The 22,260-nt window shown below is 42.5% G+C and overlaps 1 protein-coding gene across 1 annotated transcript; it reads right to left on the reverse strand.

Annotated features, from left to right (window-relative positions):
• Positions 1 to 12,858: 12,858 nt before the first annotated feature.
• LOC118486606 (pollen-specific leucine-rich repeat extensin-like protein 3) lies at positions 12,859 to 13,706 on the reverse strand. Its single transcript, XM_035983164.1, has 2 exons — positions 13,022 to 13,706; positions 12,859 to 12,956 (listed from the first exon to the last, which is right to left on the reverse strand). Exons 1-2 carry the CDS (start codon positions 13,704 to 13,706, stop codon positions 12,859 to 12,861), a joined length of 783 nt encoding a protein of 260 aa, XP_035839057.1.
• Positions 13,707 to 22,260: the final 8,554 nt, after the last annotated feature.

The following is a 22,260-nucleotide window of genomic DNA, read 5'->3' on the forward strand; positions in this document are numbered from 1 at the left end:
TGTGAAAATGTGTCAACTGCTAAAACGTGCACCAACACTTTTACCCACCAAACATGTAGTAGAGTTAGCTAACGGTAAAAGTCTAGAAGCCACGCACGTAGTTCAGGGTTGTAATCTTATCCTAGCTGGTCAAGCCTTCTCTATCGATCTCATTCCCATAGTACTGGGTAGCTTCGACATCGTGATTGGGATGGATTGGCTATCCCAACACCAGGCAGAAATCTTATGCAGTGAGAAGATAATTTGCATTCCTCGTTCTGGTCAAGAACCTCTTGAAGTTCAAGGCGACAAGAGTGGTGCTGTGGTTGGCATCATCTCTTTCTTGAAGGCTCAGAAATGCTTACGAAAGGGGCACACTGCCATTCTGGCACTCGTTACAGACGCATCAGTAAAGGAAAAGAAATTGGAGGATATTCCAATCGTACGCGACTACCCTCAGGTGTTCCCTGAAGACTTACCTGGCTTACCGCCTCACCGTCAGGTCGAATTTCAAATCGAGCTCGCTCCAGGAGCAGCACCAATAGCTCGCGCACCATATCGTCTAGCTCCATCAGAACTGGAAGAACTGTCAAAGCAGCTACAAGAGATCTTGGAAAAGGGCTTCATTCGTCCAAGCTCTTCGCCATGGGGAGCTCCGGTACTTTTCGTGAAGAAGAAAGACGGTACGTTCAGAATGTGCATAGACTACAGGGAACTGAACAAGGTGACGGTGAAGAACCGTTATCCTCTTCCACGCATAGACGACCTATTCGACCAGTTGCAAGGGTCGTGTTACTATTCCAAGATAGACCTGAGGTCAGGTTATCATCAGCTGAGAGTCCGGGAGGAGGACGTCTCCAAAACAGCATTCAGAACACGCTACGGCCACTACGAGTTTCTTGTCATGCCGTTCGGGTTAACGAACGCGCCTGCCGTATTTATGGATCTTATGAACAGGGTGTGCAAACCCTATCTTGACAAGTTCGTCATTGTTTTCATCGACGACATTCTGATCTACTCCAAGAGTCAGGAGGAGCACGAGCAGCACCTACGCCTTATTTTGGAACTCCTTCGGAAGGAACAGCTATACGCTAAGTTCTCGAAATGCGACTTCTGGCTTCGTGAAGTCCATTTTCTAGGCCACGTAGTGAACAAGGATGGGATCCATGTCGATCCATCCAAGGTAGACTCGATCAGAAACTGGCCTGCACCACGTACGCCAACGGAAATACGCCAATTCTTGGGCTTGGCGGGTTACTACAGACGGTTTATCAAAGACTTCTCCAAGATCGCGCAACCACTTACACTACTGACACAGAAGGGTGTCACCTACCGTTGGGGCAACACGCAGGAAACTGCTTTCCAGTACTTAAAGGATAGACTTTGCAGTGCACCTATCCTCTCTTTGCCAGAGGGCACAGACGATTTCGTAGTATATTGTGATGCATCCATCCAGGGTCTTGGGTGTGTATTGATGCAGCGGGATAAGGTTATTGCTTACGCTTCGCGCCAACTTAAGATTCATGAACGGAACTACACGACGCACGATTTAGAGCTGGGAGCTGTTGTTTTCGCGCTTAAGATATGGCGACACTACCTGTACGGTACCAGGTGCACGATTTACACCGATCACAGGAGTCTCGAGCATATCCTTGAGCAGAAGGATTTGAACATGCGTCAACGGCGATGGGTTGAATTACTGAACGATTACGAATGCGCTATCAAGTACCATCCAGGCAAGGCCAACGTTGTGGCTGACGCCCTCAGTCGGAAAGACACTTTACCTCAGCGCGTGCGAGCGCTACAGCTTACAATTCAGTCTAGCCTTCCTGCACAGATACGGGATGCTCAGGCAGAAGCATTGAAACCAGAAAACGTCAAGGCGGAAGCCCTACGCGGCACACGACAACGATTAGAACAGAAGGCAGACGGCGCCTACTATGTAACGGGGCGTATTTGGGTCCCACTTTATGGCGGTCTACGCGAACTTGTAATGGACGAAGCTCACAAGTCTCGCTACTCGGTACACCCAGGGTCGGACAAAATGTACCACGACATCAAAACTACTTATTGGTGGCCTAGCATGAAGGCCCACATCGCTACGTACGTTGGAAAATGCTTGACCTGTGCGAGAGTCAAGGCTGAATACCAGAAACCAGCGGGCCTACTTCAGCAGCCTAAGATACCTCAATGGAAATGGGAAGAAATTTCCATGGATTTCGTTATAGGCCTACCTAGATCCCAGCGTGGGAATGATACCATATTGGTGATCGTGGATCGACTCACCAAGTCTGCACACTTCCTGGCTATAAAGGAAACGGATAAGTTCTCCACTCTCGCAGACGTTTATCTTAAAGAAGTTGTTTCGAGGCACGGAGTGCCCACCTCCATTATTTCGGATCGCGATGCACGATTCACGTCAGAACTATGGCAAGCATTGCACAAATCTTTCGGCTCACGGTTAGACATGAGCACAGCATATCATCCTCAGACGGATGGGCAGTCTGAGCGAACGATTCAAACACTTGAAGACATGCTTAGGGCATGCATTATAGACTTCGGCAACGGCTGGGAAAAGCACCTCCCTTTGGTGGAGTTCTCGTATAATAATAGTTATCACACCAGCATTCAAGCCGCTCCATTCGAGGCATTGTACGGACGTAAATGCCGGTCACCTCTCTGTTGGGCAGAGGTGGGGGATAGTCAGATTACGGGTCCAGAGATTGTAGTGGACGCCACAGAAAAGATTGCACAGATACGACAACGCATGGCGGCAGCACGCGACCGTCAGAAAGCCTACGCGGATAAGCGTAGAAAGCCATTGGAATTTCAGGTCGGGGACCGGGTTTTACTTAAAGTCTCACCCTGGAAGGGTGTGGTTCGTTTTGGCAAACGGGGCAAACTAAATCCGCGGTACGTCGGACCGTTCGAAATCATTGAGAAAATAGGCAAGGTAGCCTACAAGTTGAACCTACCAGCTGAACTCGGTGCAGTTCACAATGTATTCCACGTGTCGAATCTGAAGAAATGCCTATCAGATGAGACCCTTATCATTCCTTTCAAAGAACTCACTATCGATGAGCGGTTGCAGTTCGTCGAGGAACCAGTTGAAATCACGGACCGGGATGTGAAGGTCCTCAAAAACAAGAGAATCCCTCTTGTTCGAGTACGTTGGAACTCCAAACGTGGCCCAGAGTACACCTGGGAACGAGAAAACAGGATGACAGAAAAGTACCCCCAGTTATTCGGAACAAATGCAACCACTACTGAGGCTGAAGCTCCTACTTCGGAATTTCGGGACGAAATTCCAGATCAACGGGGGGAGGATGTGACACCCCAGGAAAACCAGCGAACGAACGATACAACTTACCTAGCTTCCTCAGTGAGTGCATACCAAATTTCGGGACGAAATTTCTTTTTAGTTGGGGATAATGTGACAACTCGTACTTTAGACTTATCTTGTAACGTTACGTGCTATTTAATGATTTTATGAAATGTTATGTGCTTTATGTGTTACGTGCATGTATGATAAAAACACAACACGAACCAATCGCACAAGGCCATTGGGCCGCATTGTTTGCACACGGACCAAAAGGGCAGCCCATGATTGGGTTCGGCCCACCCTCCTCACACGCATAACACTAGGTGTGTTTGTAATCCTCTCACTTTTACAAAACACACTAACACACACAAAACCCTAGACGACTTTCTCTCTCTCTCGTTTTGCTTGGAACCCGACGGCACAAGATCACCCTCTTGTTCGGACCACCCTCTTCTGCTATTGATCGGTTAGTGTTTAATATTGATGTTGTGTTGAATGATGTTACGTGTTCTTGGATTGTTTGTATCTTAGTTTGGATAGTAAGTTGTAATCGGCTCACACATGTACATCGAGTATATTCGTGATAATCGGCTGCCATGTATTTGATTCGGATTGTATTTGAGGATGCCTGTTAGATTGGCCATTATGTTATATATTCGGATTGTTGTATGATAATAACGGATTGAATGTTGTTAGTCGGCTGGAATATGTTCTTGTTCGTATGATCGTTGGGTTGCTTAGATGCATGCTAGAACGCAGATTTATGAGCCGGTTCTTGTAGTTAACATTATGTTCTTGTTCATGCTTTGATGTTTACTAGGGTTCATATGAAATTTTGGTGAAAAACTCTTGTTTGATCGATATTAGGTTAACCGTATGTTGGATATTGTGTTGATTGATCTGTTTCCGAAACTGCCAAAGATGACTGCTAGAATCACGGAATAATTGTTGCATGAATTATGGAAACCAGTTACACACCTAGTTGCGACATAGATTGCGAGTCGAGACCTCGTAATCTCGACTCGAGACCACAAGCAGCATAACCCGAAACCATGGTTGCGAGTCCCGTTGCGACTCAAGACCTCACACCGACACACAACAGCACGAGCCGAAACCACGGTTGCGAGTCCCATTGCGACTCGAAACCGGACCATGACAAGCCGAGACCAGGGTTGCGAGTCCCGTTGCGACTCGGGACCTTCTTGTTGCGACTCGAGACCAGTTACACATGCACACGGATTTGGGCCTTGCACTGTCACGGGCCCAATTGTCTGGGCCGGGTAGCTGGACTTGTTTACGTATCTGCTAATTAGACTGTTAAATCTTATTGGGCCGATGTGTAGTGGACTATGTCTTTCGGGTCGTACAAATTAGACATGATGAGTGCTTGACTATTGTTGTTAAAGTGTTAACGTGTACTATGTGATTTGCCATGGACTATACGTGCTTTTAACATGTTAACTTACGTGATTCATACGTACAATACTTGAACACCAAACCTGACTTGTATGGTAACCCTGTTAGGACGTGGTTGACCACTTTTAGTTCAAGAAACCCTTTTCGTGTGTATCTGCCGAGCAACCCAAGGTGAGTTCACACTCTTACCAAGGCATGGGATTCCCGGGGTGTTGGGAATGGGATTGATAAGGATAAGGTTGTATAGACTCATACGGACACTGTTACTAGACTACCATACCATCGTCCTCGGTTGTGCAGGACACATACGTAAAACCTACGTATAACTAAGTTACTCACTATCCTCGGTTGTGAAGGATACTCACGTAAAGCCTGCGTGAACGGATACTTACTGCTGCCTCGGTTGTGTCAGGCACTTACGTAAAACCTACGTAAATCCCCACGTACCCTATCCTCGGTTGTGAAGGATACTTACGTAAATCCTGCGTAAACTTGTACGTATTACTGTTCTCGGTTGTGAAGAACACCTATGGTTACACATAGTCTAGTGGATTAATAACATGGGAAGCCCCCACCAATAGAAACTTATATTGGCCCAGTAGAGCCACTTGATACTCATGAACTTACTGTTACGCATTTACTTTCTGTGAACTCGCTCAACTAGTTGTTGACCCTCTGCTGCATGCCTTGCAGGACCTTAGGTACTAATGGAGCTTGCACAAGGAGGAGCAGGTCGTTGTGGGGATTAAATCGTGAACAAACATTTATTACTTTTCATACATTAATACTTATGTTTGGGGTTGTCACTTTAATGCTTCCGCTATACTTAACTATGTTGGTTTTGATAAACACCTTTCGTATTGATGGATAACTTTTACAATATATTTACATGTTCAATATGATTGGTGGCTTGATCCTGGTCATGTCACGCTCCCAAGCGGTGATACTCCGCGGGTGGATTTTGGGGGTGTGACAACTTTTTCAAAAAATCTCGTTTTATAGCAAAAAGGGCAAAATAGTCATATTTAAGCATAAACCGGTAACATGCATATGAATCGGATAAGTGTTGAACCAAGTTTGTAAAATCTCAGAGAGTTGTACATACATAAAAATGGTCCAAATTAAGCTCTAAGGCAGATCTCAAACATGCATGCACGGATCCTAATCGAGAGTCAAAGAAAAAGTCATTTTATGAGACTTTCGGTTCCGATCCGGGTTTAACTGAAAATTGTCGAGTTGATCATGATGAAACATGTTCTTACATTAATTACAAAGTTATTTTGATGATCAAACAGGTTGCATGTGACCTACATTGCTATTTATTCTAAATTTTGTAAAAACACATTCTGTTGACTTTTTAAGAAAAGCTTTGACTCGACAATCATCATGCTTAGAGTGGGAATCAGAAAATACCCTTTTGAGGGTTTGTTTCCCACATAAATACCAACTTGTAGGTACTTTCAATTTGAGAAATGACTGAGCCATTTTCGTTTAATCGAGAAGTCAAACTAAGTTTACGACAGATTGACTTTCGGCTAATAATCTAAGCTAGAACGAATTAGAGAAGGGTATGAACACTTACAAGAGTCCTAATCAAGCTTAGAGATCACTAGGAAGATGCCTTGATGTCCAGAGAGCTCCAGGAGTTGTCTTGTGATTTTTAGAATATGCAAGTGTTCTTGGTTTACTACTTCAAGTCCCTTATAAGCATATTTTAATGAGTTGTGAGGCTGCCACAGAGGTCTAAGAATGTTGTAAGATGGTTACAAGTGCCCCTAAATGCATGTAAGTTGATTGGTGAGGCTCTGGAGTGTAGAAAAGCTGTAACCAACTCGAAATGCAGACCTGACTGGCACCTGTTCGCTGTTTCTGTCGCTGGGCAGGTCATGCGGCCCGCTTTAGGGCCTCAGGCGGGCCGCCTGGCCCCTTCTGACTTGCGAAAACCTTTTAAACCTTTATATTTTGGTCCTTGGTCCTTTGTTACGGGGTTTTGGCTATCAATCTTGCTCATAAGACCCTCAAACTTGATTTTTAAGGACCTTGGGACATTTACAAACATGGTAAAGTCCTTGGGTAACTTTGTTCTTACCCGAAAAGTCACGAAATTCAACGTTGACGCATTTAACCCTTCGTGCACGGTTTTGATCATAACTTTCTCATACGATAACGAAACTTCATGAAATTTTTACCACATATTCTAGTGAGTATATTTTATCACTACAAAGCTTCGGGTTTGCCAAAAGATCACTCAGAGGTATACTTTCAACATGTTGACACAATTAGCCCCTGTAGTTTGCAATTCCTCACTTTCTTTCATTTTCCGCTTTGTATGATCCATGATTTATCCGTTTAGGGTTATAAACACCTTGTAGGGTTATTGTAGAGCCTATTTTCCATGTTTGACATTTTGGACCTTTATATTCCCATAGTTTCACTGTTTGTCAACTTTAGTCCCTCTAAAGTATGTTTTCTCATATCCAAAGCCTATGCCACGTGTCATTGCATTATTGGACGTAAATTTCCGAGGTGTTACATCCTCACCCCCTTAAAAGAAATCTCGACCTCGAGATTTACTGGAACAAATGAGGGTATTTTTCTTTCATCGTGGATTCTACCTCCCATGTGTATTCGAGACCTCTACGGGTATCCCATTTGACCTTAACAATAGGTATATACTTCCTTCGGAGCTTCTTCACTTGTCGATCCTCAATCGACAATGGTTTTTCCACAAACTTCAAGCTTTCATCAATGTGTATATCTGTATGCGGTATGACCAGTGATTCATCAGCGAAACACTTCTTCAGATTACAGATGTGGAACACATTATGTATACTACTAAGTTCTTCAGGTAAGTTTAGCCTATAGGCAACTGATCCGACGCGTTCGATAACCTCAAAAGGTCCTATGTATCTCGGGCTCAGCTTACCTTTCTTACCAAATCGCATCACCCCCTTCCAGGGTGATACCTTAAGCAATACTTTGTCACCTACTTCGAAGTGAAAAGGCTTACGCTTTGGATCTGCGTAGCTTTTCTGCCTATCTTGGGCAGCTTTCAAACGATCTCGAATCTGGACAATCTTGTCCGTTGTTTCGAAAACCAAATCTGGTCCTGATAATTGAACTTCTCCTACTTCTGCCCAACAGATGGGTGTCCTGCATTTTCTACCATATAATGCCTCGAAAGGCGCAGCCTTAATACTAGTATGGTAGCTATTGTTATAGGAGAACTCTATCAATGGTAGGTGGTTATCCCAACTGCCACCTAAATCAATCACACATGCTCGAAGCATGTCTTCCAATGTTTGGATGGTACGCTCACTTTGTCCGTCTGTCTGCGGATGGTAAGCCGTACTAAAGTTTAAGCGCGTACCCAAAGACTGTTGGAAACTCTTCCAAAAATGAGAGGTGTATCTCGTATCTCGGTCAGAGATAATCGACACTGGTACACCATGTAGAGCTACGATCTTATCCACATATAATTGAGCTAACATGTCAGAGCTGTAAGTTTCCTTAATGGGAAGAAAATGTGCTGACTTGGTTAGCCTATCTACTATAACCCATATAGTATCGTTTCCCTTCCTTGTCTTGGGCAATTTGGTGATGAAATCCATTGTCACCATCTCCCACTTCCATGTGGGAATTTCAGGTTGTTGAAGCAAACCTGACGGCTTCTGGTGCTCAGCTTTGACTTGCGCACAAGTCAGACATTTAGCTACATACGCAGCTACAGACTTTTTCAAACCGATCCACCAGTAGTTTGCCTTTAGATCCTGGTACATCTTATCAGCACCAGGATGAACGGAATATTTGGAGCTGTGGGCTTCCTGGAGGATAACATCTCGAAGTCCTCCATAAACAGGAACCCATATTCGCCCATTCATTCTTAGCATTCCATCCTTGTCATAGGATAACTGCTCCTCAGTTACCCCTAGCTTTTCTTCAGGATAGTTAGCTTCCAACACAGCTTCCTTCTGTGCAGCTAACACCCTTTCGTTCAAACAATTCCTTATTTCTATGCGCTTGGCATTGATTCTTATCGGCTTCATTCTTTCTTTTCTGCTTAAGGCGTCAGCAACTACATTTGCCTTGCCTGGATGGTATCTTATCTCACAGTCGTAATCATTTAAAGTTTGCATCCATCGTCTTTGTCGCATGTTCATTTCCTTCTGATTGAACAAATGTTGAAGGCTCTTGTGATCCGAATAGATTACACACTTTGTTCCATACAAGTAGTGTCTCCAAAGTTTCAGTGCAAATACAACGGCACCCAATTCTAAGTCGTGGGTGGTGTAGTTTTTCTCGTGCACCTTTAGTTGTCGTGAAGCGTAGGCAATGACCTTGCCTCTCTGCATGAGTACACAGCCCATGCCAGTGTGTGACACATCGCAATACACCACGAATTCTTCTATACCATCGGGCAACGTTAACACTGGTGCATTGCTCAACTTTTTCTTCAGAACGTCAAAGGATTCCTACTGCTTAGGGCCCCAATCAAACTTGATCTTCTTACGTGTCAACGAAGTTAGAGGCGCAGCAATCCTTGAAAAATTTTCGATGAATCGCCTATAGTATCCTGCTAATCCTAGAAAACTGCGAATCTCGGTAGGTGTCTTTGGCTCTTGCCAATTCATAACTGCTTCTACCTTAGCGGGATCTACTTGGATACCACGCTCACTTACCACATGTCCAAGGAATTGGACTTCTCGAAGCCAAAATTCGCACTTTGAAAATTTGGCATAGAGTTTCTCATGATGTAGAAGTTTGAGAATACAACGAAGGTGTTTCTCGTGGTCAGTCTGGTTCTTTGAGTAGATAAGAATGTCGTCAATAAAGACGATGACGAATTTATCCAGATAAGGCTTGCAGACGCGATTCATGAGATCCATGAATGCGGCTGGTGCGTTAGTGAGCCCAAAAGGCATCACTAGGAACTCGTAATGTCCATAACGAGTCCTAAACGCTGTCTTGTGTACATCTTCATCCTTGACCTTCAGCTGGTGATAGCCCGACCTCAAGTCGATCTTTGAAAAGTAGCTTGCCCCTTGCAATTAATCGAACAGATCGTCGATCCTAGGCAAAGGATACCTATTCTTGATAGTGACTTTATTAAGCTCACGGTAATCGATGCACAGACGCATCGATCCATCCTTCTTTTTGACAAACAAAATCGGCGCTCCCCAAGGAGACGAGCTAGGTCTAATAAAACCTTTAGCTAACAGATCATCTAACTGCGTCCTTAACTCCTTCATCTCCGTTGGTGCCAACCTATATGGTGCTCTCGCTACTGGCGCCGCACCCGAAATGATGTCAATTCAAAACTCCACTTGCCTATCCGGCGGTAAGCCAGGTAGTTCGTCCGGGAAAACTTCAGGGTAATCCGAAATGACAGGGATATCTTCAATCTTTGGCTTTGGCTCATCAATAGTAACTTGTGCCATATAAATGACACAACCCTTCTGCAGACATCTGGATGCCTTGAGTATGGACACTTGCTCAGGCAATCCATGCTGGGTATCTCCTTGAATGGTGAGTGACTCACCAGACGGAGTTTTAACTACCACTTGCTTTCTGTTGCACACAATCTGGGCTTGGTTGTGCGATAACCAATCCGTACCTATCACTATATCAAAACCGGCTAGCTTAAAGGGAAGTAAGGATAATGGAAAAGAGTGATTCCTAATGGATATAACACATCCATCTAAAACAGTTGAGGCGGTTTCTATGGTTCCATCAGCTAATTCCACCTCATACTTCACACTTAAGGCTTTTACAGGCAATTTCAACAATTCACAGAACTTATTATCTACAAAAGACTTATCTGCTCCAGAATCAAACAATACTCTAGCAAAAATATCGTTTACAAGAAAGGTACCTGTAATCACGTTGTCATCTTGAACAGCTTCCTTAGCGTCCATCTTGCAGACTCTTGCATTGGTCTTCTTTCCATCATCGGCTTTCTTAGCGTTCTTTGGGCAATTAGACTTTATGTGCCCTTTCTCGTTGCAACCGTAACATGTTGCATCCTTCAGACCCTTACACTTCAAAGTCGTATGATCAGTAGATTTGCAGATTCCACAGGGTCTCGTGTGGGACTGCGATTTCGACTCTAAGCGACATTTCCCAAAATGATTCTTCTTGCAGGTTTTGCATTTGGGCTTATCCCCTGATTGTTGCCCATCTCTCTTAAATCCCGACCCTTTCCTTTGGTCGTTATTCCCTCGGTGTCTCTTCTCCGATCTCCGTGAGGTATCGTCCTCACGCTTCCTCTTATTCTCTTCCGAGTTCCTAAGTGCTCTCAACCTGACTACGTCCTGGGTGAGAGAGAGAGATAGATCAGCTACTGATCTGAACGTTGTAGGCCTCGATGCCTTAACACTTGCTTTAATCTCAGGGGCCAAACCCCCAATGAAACGGGCAATCCTTCTCGGCTCTGGGGTTACCAAGTATGGAACCAATCTAGATAGGGTATTGAAAGTGGTGAGGTATGCCTGGCATTCTAGATTTTTCATCACCAAAGATACGAAGTCTGACTCGATCCTTTCAACTTCATGTTGTGGGCAAAAATTCTCTTTAATAAGGGTTACGAACTGATCCCATGACATACTGTAAAGTGTGGCCTTTCCGGCAGCTTGTAAGAGGGATTTCCACCACGCTAGTGCGTTCCCTTTGAACGATTGGGATACGTACTTCACTACATCCCGATCAGCACACCCGCTGATATCTACCACTGTATCCATTTCGTCTAACCAGGTCATGCAGTCAACCGCTCCCTTCTCCCCAGTAAAGTCCCGGGGTTTACATGAGACGAAGTATTTGTATGTACATGACTTATCACGCGGTTCTGGCTTATGCTCGACCTTCCTTGACGGGATACTGTTTTGGTTGGATGAATGTCACTCATCATCCTTCTTGAGTTCATCCTTCTTAGATGCATCTTTCTTAGAGGGCGGTTTGGTATGAGCCTCCGAATGACCCTTGGTCTTGGAATGTGGCGCGGACCGGCTCCTACTTCGGGTCCTATTTGATTCACTATATTGTCTTTCAATGGCTTTGGCAACAACATTTTCTACTAATGCTTGTAGCTCCGCACCAGTTATATGTATTCTAGTGTTATCTGGGCCTTCCTCTGGATGACTGTTTATTTCCTCAGACTTAGCCATGTGGTTTTAGGTGCTACATAAAAGTAAGGACAAGGTCTATTTAGAGGCCTAAACAGTATTATCGTTCTTGACGATTTATTAACCATGGTAAATAAGAGCCATATTAGTTAATTTGTTAATTAATTTCATTCAGGACTTTTATTAGCTATTCTACCCTTGAATGAAATATATATTGGCACAATAGGCCTAGTCACTTGGACAAATTTCTAAATTTGAATTTAGATTTTTATAGGATTAAAATTTGAATAATTAAAACAATCAATCCTTTTCTTGGCAGGGGGTCTATAAACCACGGCTGTCTTTTTGTTTTATATGACATTAGTTATAACCCGTAGGCATTATGTCACAATCAAATATATATATAGAATATAAATTTGGATAATTTATTAAAAGGGTGACATGTGTGATTTTACGGATCACACTAGCCAAGAATGCTAACATGTTTACAGATGTTAACAGAGATTGAATCTTTTTAAACGGTGCTACCATAATGGCTAGGTCTTTATTATGACATTCAAGCTAGGTTTTACCTTTTTAAGACTCTTATTATTAAAATGGTAAATTAAAATAATAATTGCTATTTATCATTTATTCGTATATTATATTTATGCATAAAATTTAAAAATGAAGAACTTAAATTAACCATTTCAAATAAAGTTAACTAACACGAGTTTGCCCTAAACGGGGCTTTTACACAAATAGCATACCCACGCAGGGGCTAAACTAACAAACAAACCCACGCAGGGGTCAAACAGAAACAAACAAACCCACGCAGGGGTAGAACAGAAAGGAAAAAGATGCCCACGCAGGGGCAGAGTACAGAAATAAATGTCCACGCAGGGACATGATTAAATAACTAACAAACAAAGGATTTAGTAGTCCTTCTTGCTTTTTCCCTTGATTAAATCCACCATCTTCTTAAACATCCCACGATTATGCCGACGATCTTCCCGTAATTCATGCCGCATCTCTCGTCGCACATCATTTATCCCTTGAAGGATTTCTTGAACTTGTGGCGGCGACATCATCGGTGCCGGCGGTGGTAGCGGATAATGCGGTGGTTGAGGAGGCTGCGGCTGCTGATATCCATATGATGGGTATCCATAGGTCGGTTGTCCCGTAGTCCAGGGACCTCCAAAAGTACCTTCTGGATTGAGAGAGTTGTAGTTCGCAGCTACCCAGTAGGGATCCTCTGTAAAGTTATAACCTGGGGGAAATGTCTGCTCGAAGGGATTATATGCTGCCGCACTAGTATAAGCAGGGATTGGGTTCCCGAAGTCCTGTGGTGGTGGTGGCGCGATTGGTGCAGAAGTTACTTCTGAGACGGGATGTGAAGATTCTCCCATCTCTGGTTCTTCGTGAAGTGGTGAATATCGGCTGCTACCTGAATGTGGAGGGGTGCCCATGCGTATCCCCCCTCGTGTGGACATCCGTGCGTTCGTTCGTCTCCGTCTCGGAGGCGGCGGAGGCAAAACCGGAGGTGGTGGCGGCGGTGGAGTGACCGCGACAAGTCGGGAATCCCCAGAAGGATTCTGCTGCTGCTGTGGCTGCTGTTGCTGCTGTTGAGGGTGCACGGGAGAGCTGTGTTGTGGCTGGTGCAGGGGAGAGTTATGGTAACTAGGGGTAAATACCCAGTCATGCTGCCTGAATCTCTCCTCAAAGCTGTCGGGACCATTGTATGGTGATCCCACAAAAGGTAATCCATCAGAAATCTCGATAGGGTGGTTCGGAGTTCCAGATGGTGGCATTGAGGGATCGGTATCTTCATCGGCGTCCATCGCATTGTCACCAGGAAAATGGTCTTCTGGTCCGAGTGGGTTAAAACCCATAGGCACATCAAGGTAGTCAGCAGGGTTGAACAGGCCTTGGAAAACAGGTGATGGTTGGTCAAAAGGTGATTGGTGTCCTTGGAGAGGAATATAGGACTGGTGAGAGTTGTGGGGCTCATTTTCTGAATGAGGCCCAAAGGAGTGTGGGATAGAAGGTGAGGTACTCAGTGAAACCGAGTGCCTTGCGGGTTCAGTAAAAGACCTCCACCAGATTTTGAGCATCTGTGTTATGGGAGCCTGAAGGTGTTCGCCTGGGCGAAGGTCCGGCTTCATGGTCGTTTGGGGCTGCATATGCTCCTTGTCCCCTTCCTCTTCCTCTCATACGTGGCGGCATTTTGGTGAACCTGTCAAAAATCAAACAAGTGACACAGCAAAATATATATAAGACAAAGTTAGAAAATAAAACAAATTTTGGATATTTCCTAAGTTCTTTGTCTAGACTCGAGAATCGAGCAATGTGCAACTGTGTAACTGAGATTAAACACAAAAGGCTAGTGTTTAATTCACTCAGAGTTGGCTCTGATACCAACCTGTCACACCCCTAATTTCCACGTGTCACCGGTGGGCCCGGTGGGGAGTGTAGTGACGTAGTTGGCATCATCATAGACAAACAACACAATATATAAATGCACAGCGGAAGCAAAGATAGATTTATTTCAACTTTAATAAAGTGTAATATCAAATATCACTAATAGTTGAAACGGATCCACAGGCGGATCAAAATAAAATAAGATATTGTTCAACAGATTTATTGTCATCCAAGCTTGCGAGACTTATTGTGGACGCTCTAGAAGACAGCCAGCCTATTACGTGTAGTACCTGCACTTAACCTTTTGGGAAAAATACGTCAGTTTACACTGGTAAATACAATTTAACTGACTCATTTTGAAAAGGTTGAAAATTGATTTAAATGCACATGGCATAAAAATATTTTTATAACTTGGGATAATTATGTTATATAATCTTGTAAAGGATTTACATGTTACTTATGCGTTCAGTAGCCCGGTTCGTGCCGGGTTAAAGATCAATTGACACACCACAAAAATTGAGTTATACACTTGACAGGTGTACGCCTACACCCCGTGCTCAGGTCGTGGCTATCTCGTAAGATAATGCCGAGGATATCCGGGACATGGTCATTAACCCCCCAAATGCTTTAAGCAATAAAACACATTCAAAACAAGGCATCTCAATAAATTTAACCTCTATTCGATTAAAGAATTCGATGCCGGACCAAGCGGTATTTTATATACCGTATCCCAAGCCCGTATAGGGAAAATAAGTTAAAAGTATTTACCTTGGTAAGTATAAATCACAACTAGCAAGTGAAGGTAGCTTTTACTGGTTCTTCTATTCTGGAACAAAGGTTTATAATAACCTATTAGACTTCTAACGGGTCTTTATTTAAGCCTAAGCTTAGACCGGTTAGCCTTAAGGACGCTACGGTTCAAACGCACGATTAAGCGAAGACCGGATAGAACGTGATTTAGACCCGACAAGTTTGAATACTTGTATAATTTGGGTATGCTAAATACATTCTGGATTTTTGAGATAAAATGATAATGTTTGACCCGTTTCGGTCAATTTATGCAAACTAGTTACATAAACCGAACCGAACGCTAAAAGAGCGTTACGGGTAGCCATAAGAGTCATATGCAAGTTCCCTGAGATAATATGCTCTAAATATGTCATAATATCAGTAAGTTATGTTCTATTATGCCCCGAATGAATTTAAACTCAACTTATGCCTTATAAGGGCATTTTGGTCATTTAAAAGATTATAAAAGAGTTAAATTTGTAATCTGAGTTGTAGGTCTGATTCATACAGTAAAAATACTTAATTTAACATAATATAACAGTAGGGTATGACCCATATATGAAACTTATCATTTAAAATCAAACTATGCACCTTAGGGGTATTTTGGTAATTTCACAAGGGCTAAAAAGTGTTAAAACTGGAAACCTGAGTTCAAAAACTTATACTTACTGTTATTTTATAAAAATATACTAAGGACATCAGTAGGTATCAACCTGATATGTTTAATATGGTTATAGTGCATACTAGGCGTTAAAAACGCTTAAATAGGCGATTTAGAGCCGTTTCCGAATTTTCAAAAGAAAGCTGATATTTTTATATTTCCAGAATGCTCAAAATAATTTATTTAACAAATGAAATCAGTGGAAAAAGGTTTGGGGTCAAAAAGATTTATAAAACTCATTTTATGGCTTAAAAGGGTAAATTCGGTATTAACCGAATTAAACTTAGAGACCTATGTTATGCTCAGCCAAAAATTAAATAAAAATCATCAAAAATCCTAAAATATTATATTACATCAGTGGGTAAAAAGTTTGATATCAAAAAGTGGGTTTAAATAGGCTATACGCAAATTACGCCGTTTACATAACATAAAGCTTTCAAATTACGATATTGAGCATAACTCTTAATCTAGACCTCAAACTGATATCAAATTTTAAGTGCATGCTTATAAATCAGTAACAACGTCTCTACTCTTTCACTTTTTCAAAAAATCGCGTTTTATAGCAAAAAGGGAAAAATAGTCATATTTAAGCATAAACCGGTAACATGCATATGAATCGGATAAGTGTTGAACCAAGTTTGTAAAATCTCAGAGAGTTGTACATACATAAAAATGGTCCAAATTAAGCTCTAAGACAGATCTCAAACATGCATGCACGGATCCTAATCGAGAGTCAAAGTAAAAGTCATTTTATGAGACTTTCGGTTCCGATCCGGGTTTAACTGAAAATTGTCGAGTTGATCATGATGAAACATGTTCTTACATTAATTACAAAGTTATTTTGATGATCAAACAGGTTGCATGTGACCTACATTGCTATTTATGCTAAATTTTGCAAAAACACATTCTGTTGACTTTTTAAGAAAAGCTTTGACTCAACAATCATCATGCTTAGAGTGGGAATCAGAAAATACCCTTTTGAGGGTTTGTTTCCCACATAAATACCAACTTGTAGGTACTTTCAATTTGAGAAATGACTGAGCCATTTTCGTTTAATCGAGAAGTCAAACTAAGTTTACGACGGATTGACTTTCGGCTAATAATCTAAGCTAGAACGAATTAGAGAAGGGTATGAACACTTACAAGAGTCCTAATCAAGCTTAGAGATCACTAGGAAGATGCCTTGATGTCCAGAGAGCTCCAGGAGTTGTCTTGTGATTTTTAGAATATGCAAGTGTTCTTGGTTTACTACTTCAAGTCCCTTATAAGCAGATTTTAATGAGTTGTGAGGCTGCCACAGAGGTCTAGGAATGTTGTAAGATGGTTACAAGTGCCCCTAAATGCATGTAAGTTGATTGGTGAGGCTCTGGAGTGGAGAAAAGCTGTAACCAACTCGAAATGCAGACCTGACTGGCACCTGTTCGCTGTTTCTGTCGCTGGGCAGGTCATGCGGCCCGCTTTAGGGCCTCAGGCGGGCCGCCTGGCCCCTTCTGACTTGCGAAAACCTTTTAAACCATTATACTTTGGTCCTTGGTCCTTTGTTACGGGGTTTTGGCTATCAATCTTGCTCATAAGACCCTCAAACTTGATTTTTAAGGACCTTGGGACATTTACAAACATGGTAAACTCCTTGGGTAACTTTGTTCTTACCCGAAAAGTCACGAAATTCAACGTTAACGCATTTAACCCTTCGTGCACGGTTTTGATCATAACTTTCTCATACGATAACGAAACTTCATGAAATTTTTACCACATATTCTAGTGAGTATATTTTATCATTACAAAGCTTCGGGTTTGCCAAAAGATCACTCAGAGGTATACTTTCAACATGTTGACACAATTAGCCCCTGTAGTTTGCAATTCCTCACTTTCTTTCATTTTCCGCTTTGTATGATCCATGATTTATCCGTTTAGGGTTATAAACACCTTGTAGGGTTATTGTAGAGCCTATTTTCCATGTTTGACATTTTGGACCTTTATATTCCCATAGTTTCACTGTTTGTCAACTTTAGTCCCTCTAAAGTATGTTTTCTCATATCCAAAGCCTATGCCACGTGTCATTGCATTATTGGACGTAAAATTCCGAGGTGTTACAGGTGCTAAGAAAGGCTTTTCAGAATACTACTAATCCTGTCGATGGCAAGCTAGCCCCAAAATGGGAAGGACCATATGAGGTTGAATTAGAAGCAGGAAAAGGAGCATACAGACTCAAGAATATGGAGGGGGATATGCTACCAAGGTCCTGGAATGCTATACACCTCAAGCTCTATTTCAAGTGAGTTTAGAATTTAATTTCTAACTCAGGATGGTATGAATTCTACCTTTTTTAAATATGTTTGGTTTAATTTATTCTTTGTAACCCAATACTGACTCAAGCATCGGAGGGGTGTTAGCCAAGCTAACACCCACCTTAGTTTACAATTGTTTTACAAGATATGTTTCGGGATGTAGCTCCAGGATATGTGCTCGGGATGACTCGAAAGATTAGAGGATTGGCCCCCTCTCTCACGTTTAAGGGATACTGATCCCTTCACAGGTTTAAAGGTATTCACATTTCTTCCGAATTGGGTTTAAACACCCCGCCTAGAGCACAAGTTATTTACGGATAGTTCAAGGTGGCGGGACCAGTCCATGTAAAAGTGGCTGACAATTTCGTCACTGTTGGCTATATCCTGAATCCTAAAGGTATATGAGGATTGATCACCCTCTCTCACGAAAGGGTATTTTCATACTCTCTAAGGTTTAAAGGTTTTCACCTTTCTAAGTCTTGGAGTTTATACACTCCCGCCTGCAGGGCATGAAAATTTGGGATTTTCCCCAGGATATAAGGGATTTTCCCCAGGATATAAGGGATTTATCTCCAGTACACCTTTGGGTTTTGCCCTTGGACATAAAAAATTGCTTAAACAATGTATTTGAAGGCATTGTACACAGGGGACATTCCCATTAAGGTGGTGGTGCAAAAGCTAAAGAGATAGGATTTGGAACTAATGTACTAAGTACCTTGCACAGGGGACATCTTTATGGGAAGAATGGCAAAGGGATTGAAGTTTGATAATAGGTCTATATCCTATCTCTGGTATGATCTTTCCTTTGTAAACATCGTTTAAGTTTTTAAGTGACATTATGTTTTATAAAAAGGACAAATATCCTGATATATTCTCAAAGTCTTTTTCAGAATATTTGATTAGGATGTTTGAAACTAATAATGGTTTGGGATTTTGATCATTTAAGAATGGTTATTAATCAAAAACCTTCTTCAAAGTGAAGCGATGTTTGTAAGTTCCATCTAATAAAAAGTTTACAGCATACTGATCAGGATATTAAGATAACAGTATGGAATTTTTGCAAAGCTAAAATTTATACTTAGAAATATAAAGAGATGAAATTATTCTTTGATAACCGAAGGTTTCATCCTGAAACCCAGGACCCATCCACCTTCGGTTATCGAATTGTTTAGATACGGAAATGCAAATTGTTCTTAGAAACATAAAATTGTTCGAGAAATTCAAAGGAAATAAGTTCTAGGGGATAGCTCCTTCTTGGTCCATAGTGGTTTCGGCGGCATCCGTCTTGGAATCCATCCCAGCATCCTTCTCGGCATCGGTTGCTTTTTCGGCCGCCTTGGAAGATTCATGTTGGTACACTTGTGTCTGTACTTTGTCTGTATTCGGTCTGATATAAACGATGTCCTGATTTGTGTTGTAAGTTGACCAAGTCAACCATCCTCCGGTTTGACTTGGACAACAGTTGAAAGAGGTTCTGATCGAAGGATAGCCTCGAAGGATACACCTGATCCTTCGAGGTGATCGAAAGATATGGTTCGACCATGGTTCGACCATTAGACCTCGAAGGATGATCCTTCGAGGTCCATGCTGATCTTTCGTGTGAACTATGATCGATAGATGATCCTTCGGACCATCTATCAGATCCTTCGATCCAGACCTGCTGAGCTGGGTATATATACCCATGCATGTGTTGAGTGTGAGTTAGTTCTGAGAGTTCTGCCATTTGCACCGAGAGATAGAGAGTCTTCATTGAGAGCATTCTGTCCAGAACTCACACACACACTTAGAGAGTTTATAGAACATTTCTGTAAACATTGAGCTTGTAACCGAACCCTCATTGCATTAATACGACTAGTGTTAATCGGTGAACTTGTGTGTTTGTTTCTCTACTTGCTACTAACTCGGTTTGCTTGCTAGCTTGGATTCCGCACTCGCTAGTAGGTTTGTATAACAAGGTTTAGGTTCGTAATCCTCCGCGAAAAGGGACCTACAATTCATCGGCAATTGATTTGGAAAAGGTGCCGCCAAGGTTCTTTAGTTTGGTCTCCCAAGCAGCAACATCCCAGGAAGGACAATCAAAGCCTAGTGTTTTGGATTCGTGAGCCATCTTCAACCTGGCTTGAAGGAGAGAAATTACGACGAAACTTTTGAGGCTCTCCCGGTAGCTGACCATATCCCGTTCGTATTGCACATGGGCGGCTTCTAGATCGGCCTGGGCTTGAAGAGTGGCTTGGTTGAGAGCAGCTTGATGTTCTTGGGTCATAGCTTTGTATTTCTCCTCGTAATGACGAGATTTGGTGGCCGCAATCATACCTTGGTCGGAGATCGTGACTTCTGCTTCCTTTAATATAGATTCGAGTGTCTTGTTGAGCTTGCAGGATTCTTGATATGAGTTAACCAAACGCTCGAGACCCTACAAAAGTAAAAAGATAGATATTAATAAACCTTTGATAGTAATATAAATTGTAGGATATGGTATGAGAATACTGACTTGATTAAGAAAAGAAGTCATAAACCCGCTAGCTTCAATGAACCCGTGCTTCTCGTAAGGAAATGTGTCAGAAATGACAGGGGAATCAGGCTCTTTCCTTTTGCGGGAACTTGAACTCCGGGGTTTGGTGGCTGGTGAAGGTTTAGGTATGACGATGGCCTTGGAGCTGCTGGGTTTGGATGTAGCTGTAGTTTTGGGGTTAGGCTCTCTCTTGACCTGGATCTGATCAGAATAGCTGTCCAATTCGTCAAGGTCAAAGACTTCAGGGATCTTAGCTGGTGCTGCATAAAAGGGAAAAGTTTTAATTTTTATTCTTATCACTATACTATTGTGACTAATTATTCTGAAAGAAATTCTTACCAGACATCTCAGATGATGAGTATTGGCTGGAACTCGGGACGTGTGTGGTGAAAGTTCTATCTATTGCAGGTAACCGGTAAATGGTATTGATTCTCTCTTCTGAATCAGCGCTAGGGGGAGCAACTTCCTTAAAGTTCACTGCATAAAGATCAAAAAGGAGGGTATTAATAAAAGATAACAATTAAATGGTCTGTGAGGATATTTATGATCCTACCGGTGGTTAACCACTCCACTGGAAGGTTGGCACCCTCGGCAATGGAATCTCGTTTGACAAAGAAAAATGTGCGTTGCCATCCGTCTTTGTTTTTGGTGGCTTTGAGAATCAAGGGTTTGCTGGATGTCGAAAAAAGTAAAAATCGGCTAGAGCCGTGGGATCGGAGACGATAAGCGATAGGCAAATCCTCGATGCAAAGGTCGGAGCAGTGGAGGTTTTTGATTTGGTTAAGTACAATCAGTACTCTCCAAACCATGGGCATGGTTTGAGCAAAAGAGATGCCGGTGGTTCGAAAGAATTGAATCATGACTTCAGGAAAAGGGTACCGAAGACCTAGTGAAAAGGGATATGCCGGAAAACAAATCCATTCGGTAGAAGAAACATCCGATCGGATTGACCGATCGAATGACCTGAAGACTGTGCTGTCGGGGAAAGCGCCGGAAGCTCTTAAAGCCGCGATGTCCGCATTGTCAAAAGCGCAGATCTCCTTTTCGGGATTTTTAAGGAGATTCTGCTGAATGAAGGTCTCGCTATCCATTGTAAGTGAGATGAAGTAGATTGACAAGAAGAAAATTTGAAATGAAGAAATTACCTGAAGGATCTGTTGGAGATATCTGCTTTTCAAACAAGAAGAGAGAAGATATAGGGGCATCGTAAACCTCCATTGAGTAAAAAACGCGTTGGAAGTTACGATGTGATCTTGACCGTCGCTTTATTTTAAATGCCATGGTTTGCGAGACAAGATTTTCGAAATATATCCGTTGGATTGGTACACCAACAGATATATTTGGGGACAATTGTTATGGGTCATTTTCTAAGCATACATATCCTGACCAATATCCTGCCTTTGTTTGTTCGTTTGTGACCAGGATGCTGGAAGAGGATATTACTGACATCTTGGGTAATATCCTGAGATTTGTTAATTAACCACGTGCAGGTTGAAGACTAAGACTTACCAACGGTCGAAAGGACTTCTTCTCCTCAAGACTCGGACGAATTTGTTGAAGAAGAGACGTTGAGCCCGAAAGACCAGGTCTACAACGTTCAATGAGGGAATATCTGGTGGATCCCGCAAGTTTAGGATAGTTTGTTGGTTTATCTTTACTATAAATAGATGTGGCGGATCAAGTTTAAGGCACCACATCCTGCACTGTATCCTGATATTTGAAGCAATAGAAGAACTAGGCAGCTGCGATTGTCAGCTCCCGAGGTTTTATGCCGG

This window comes from Helianthus annuus, chromosome 14 (assembly GCF_002127325.2).
Source record: "Helianthus annuus cultivar XRQ/B chromosome 14, HanXRQr2.0-SUNRISE, whole genome shotgun sequence".
In the NCBI taxonomy this organism is placed as follows: Eukaryota; Viridiplantae; Streptophyta; class Magnoliopsida; order Asterales; family Asteraceae; genus Helianthus; species Helianthus annuus.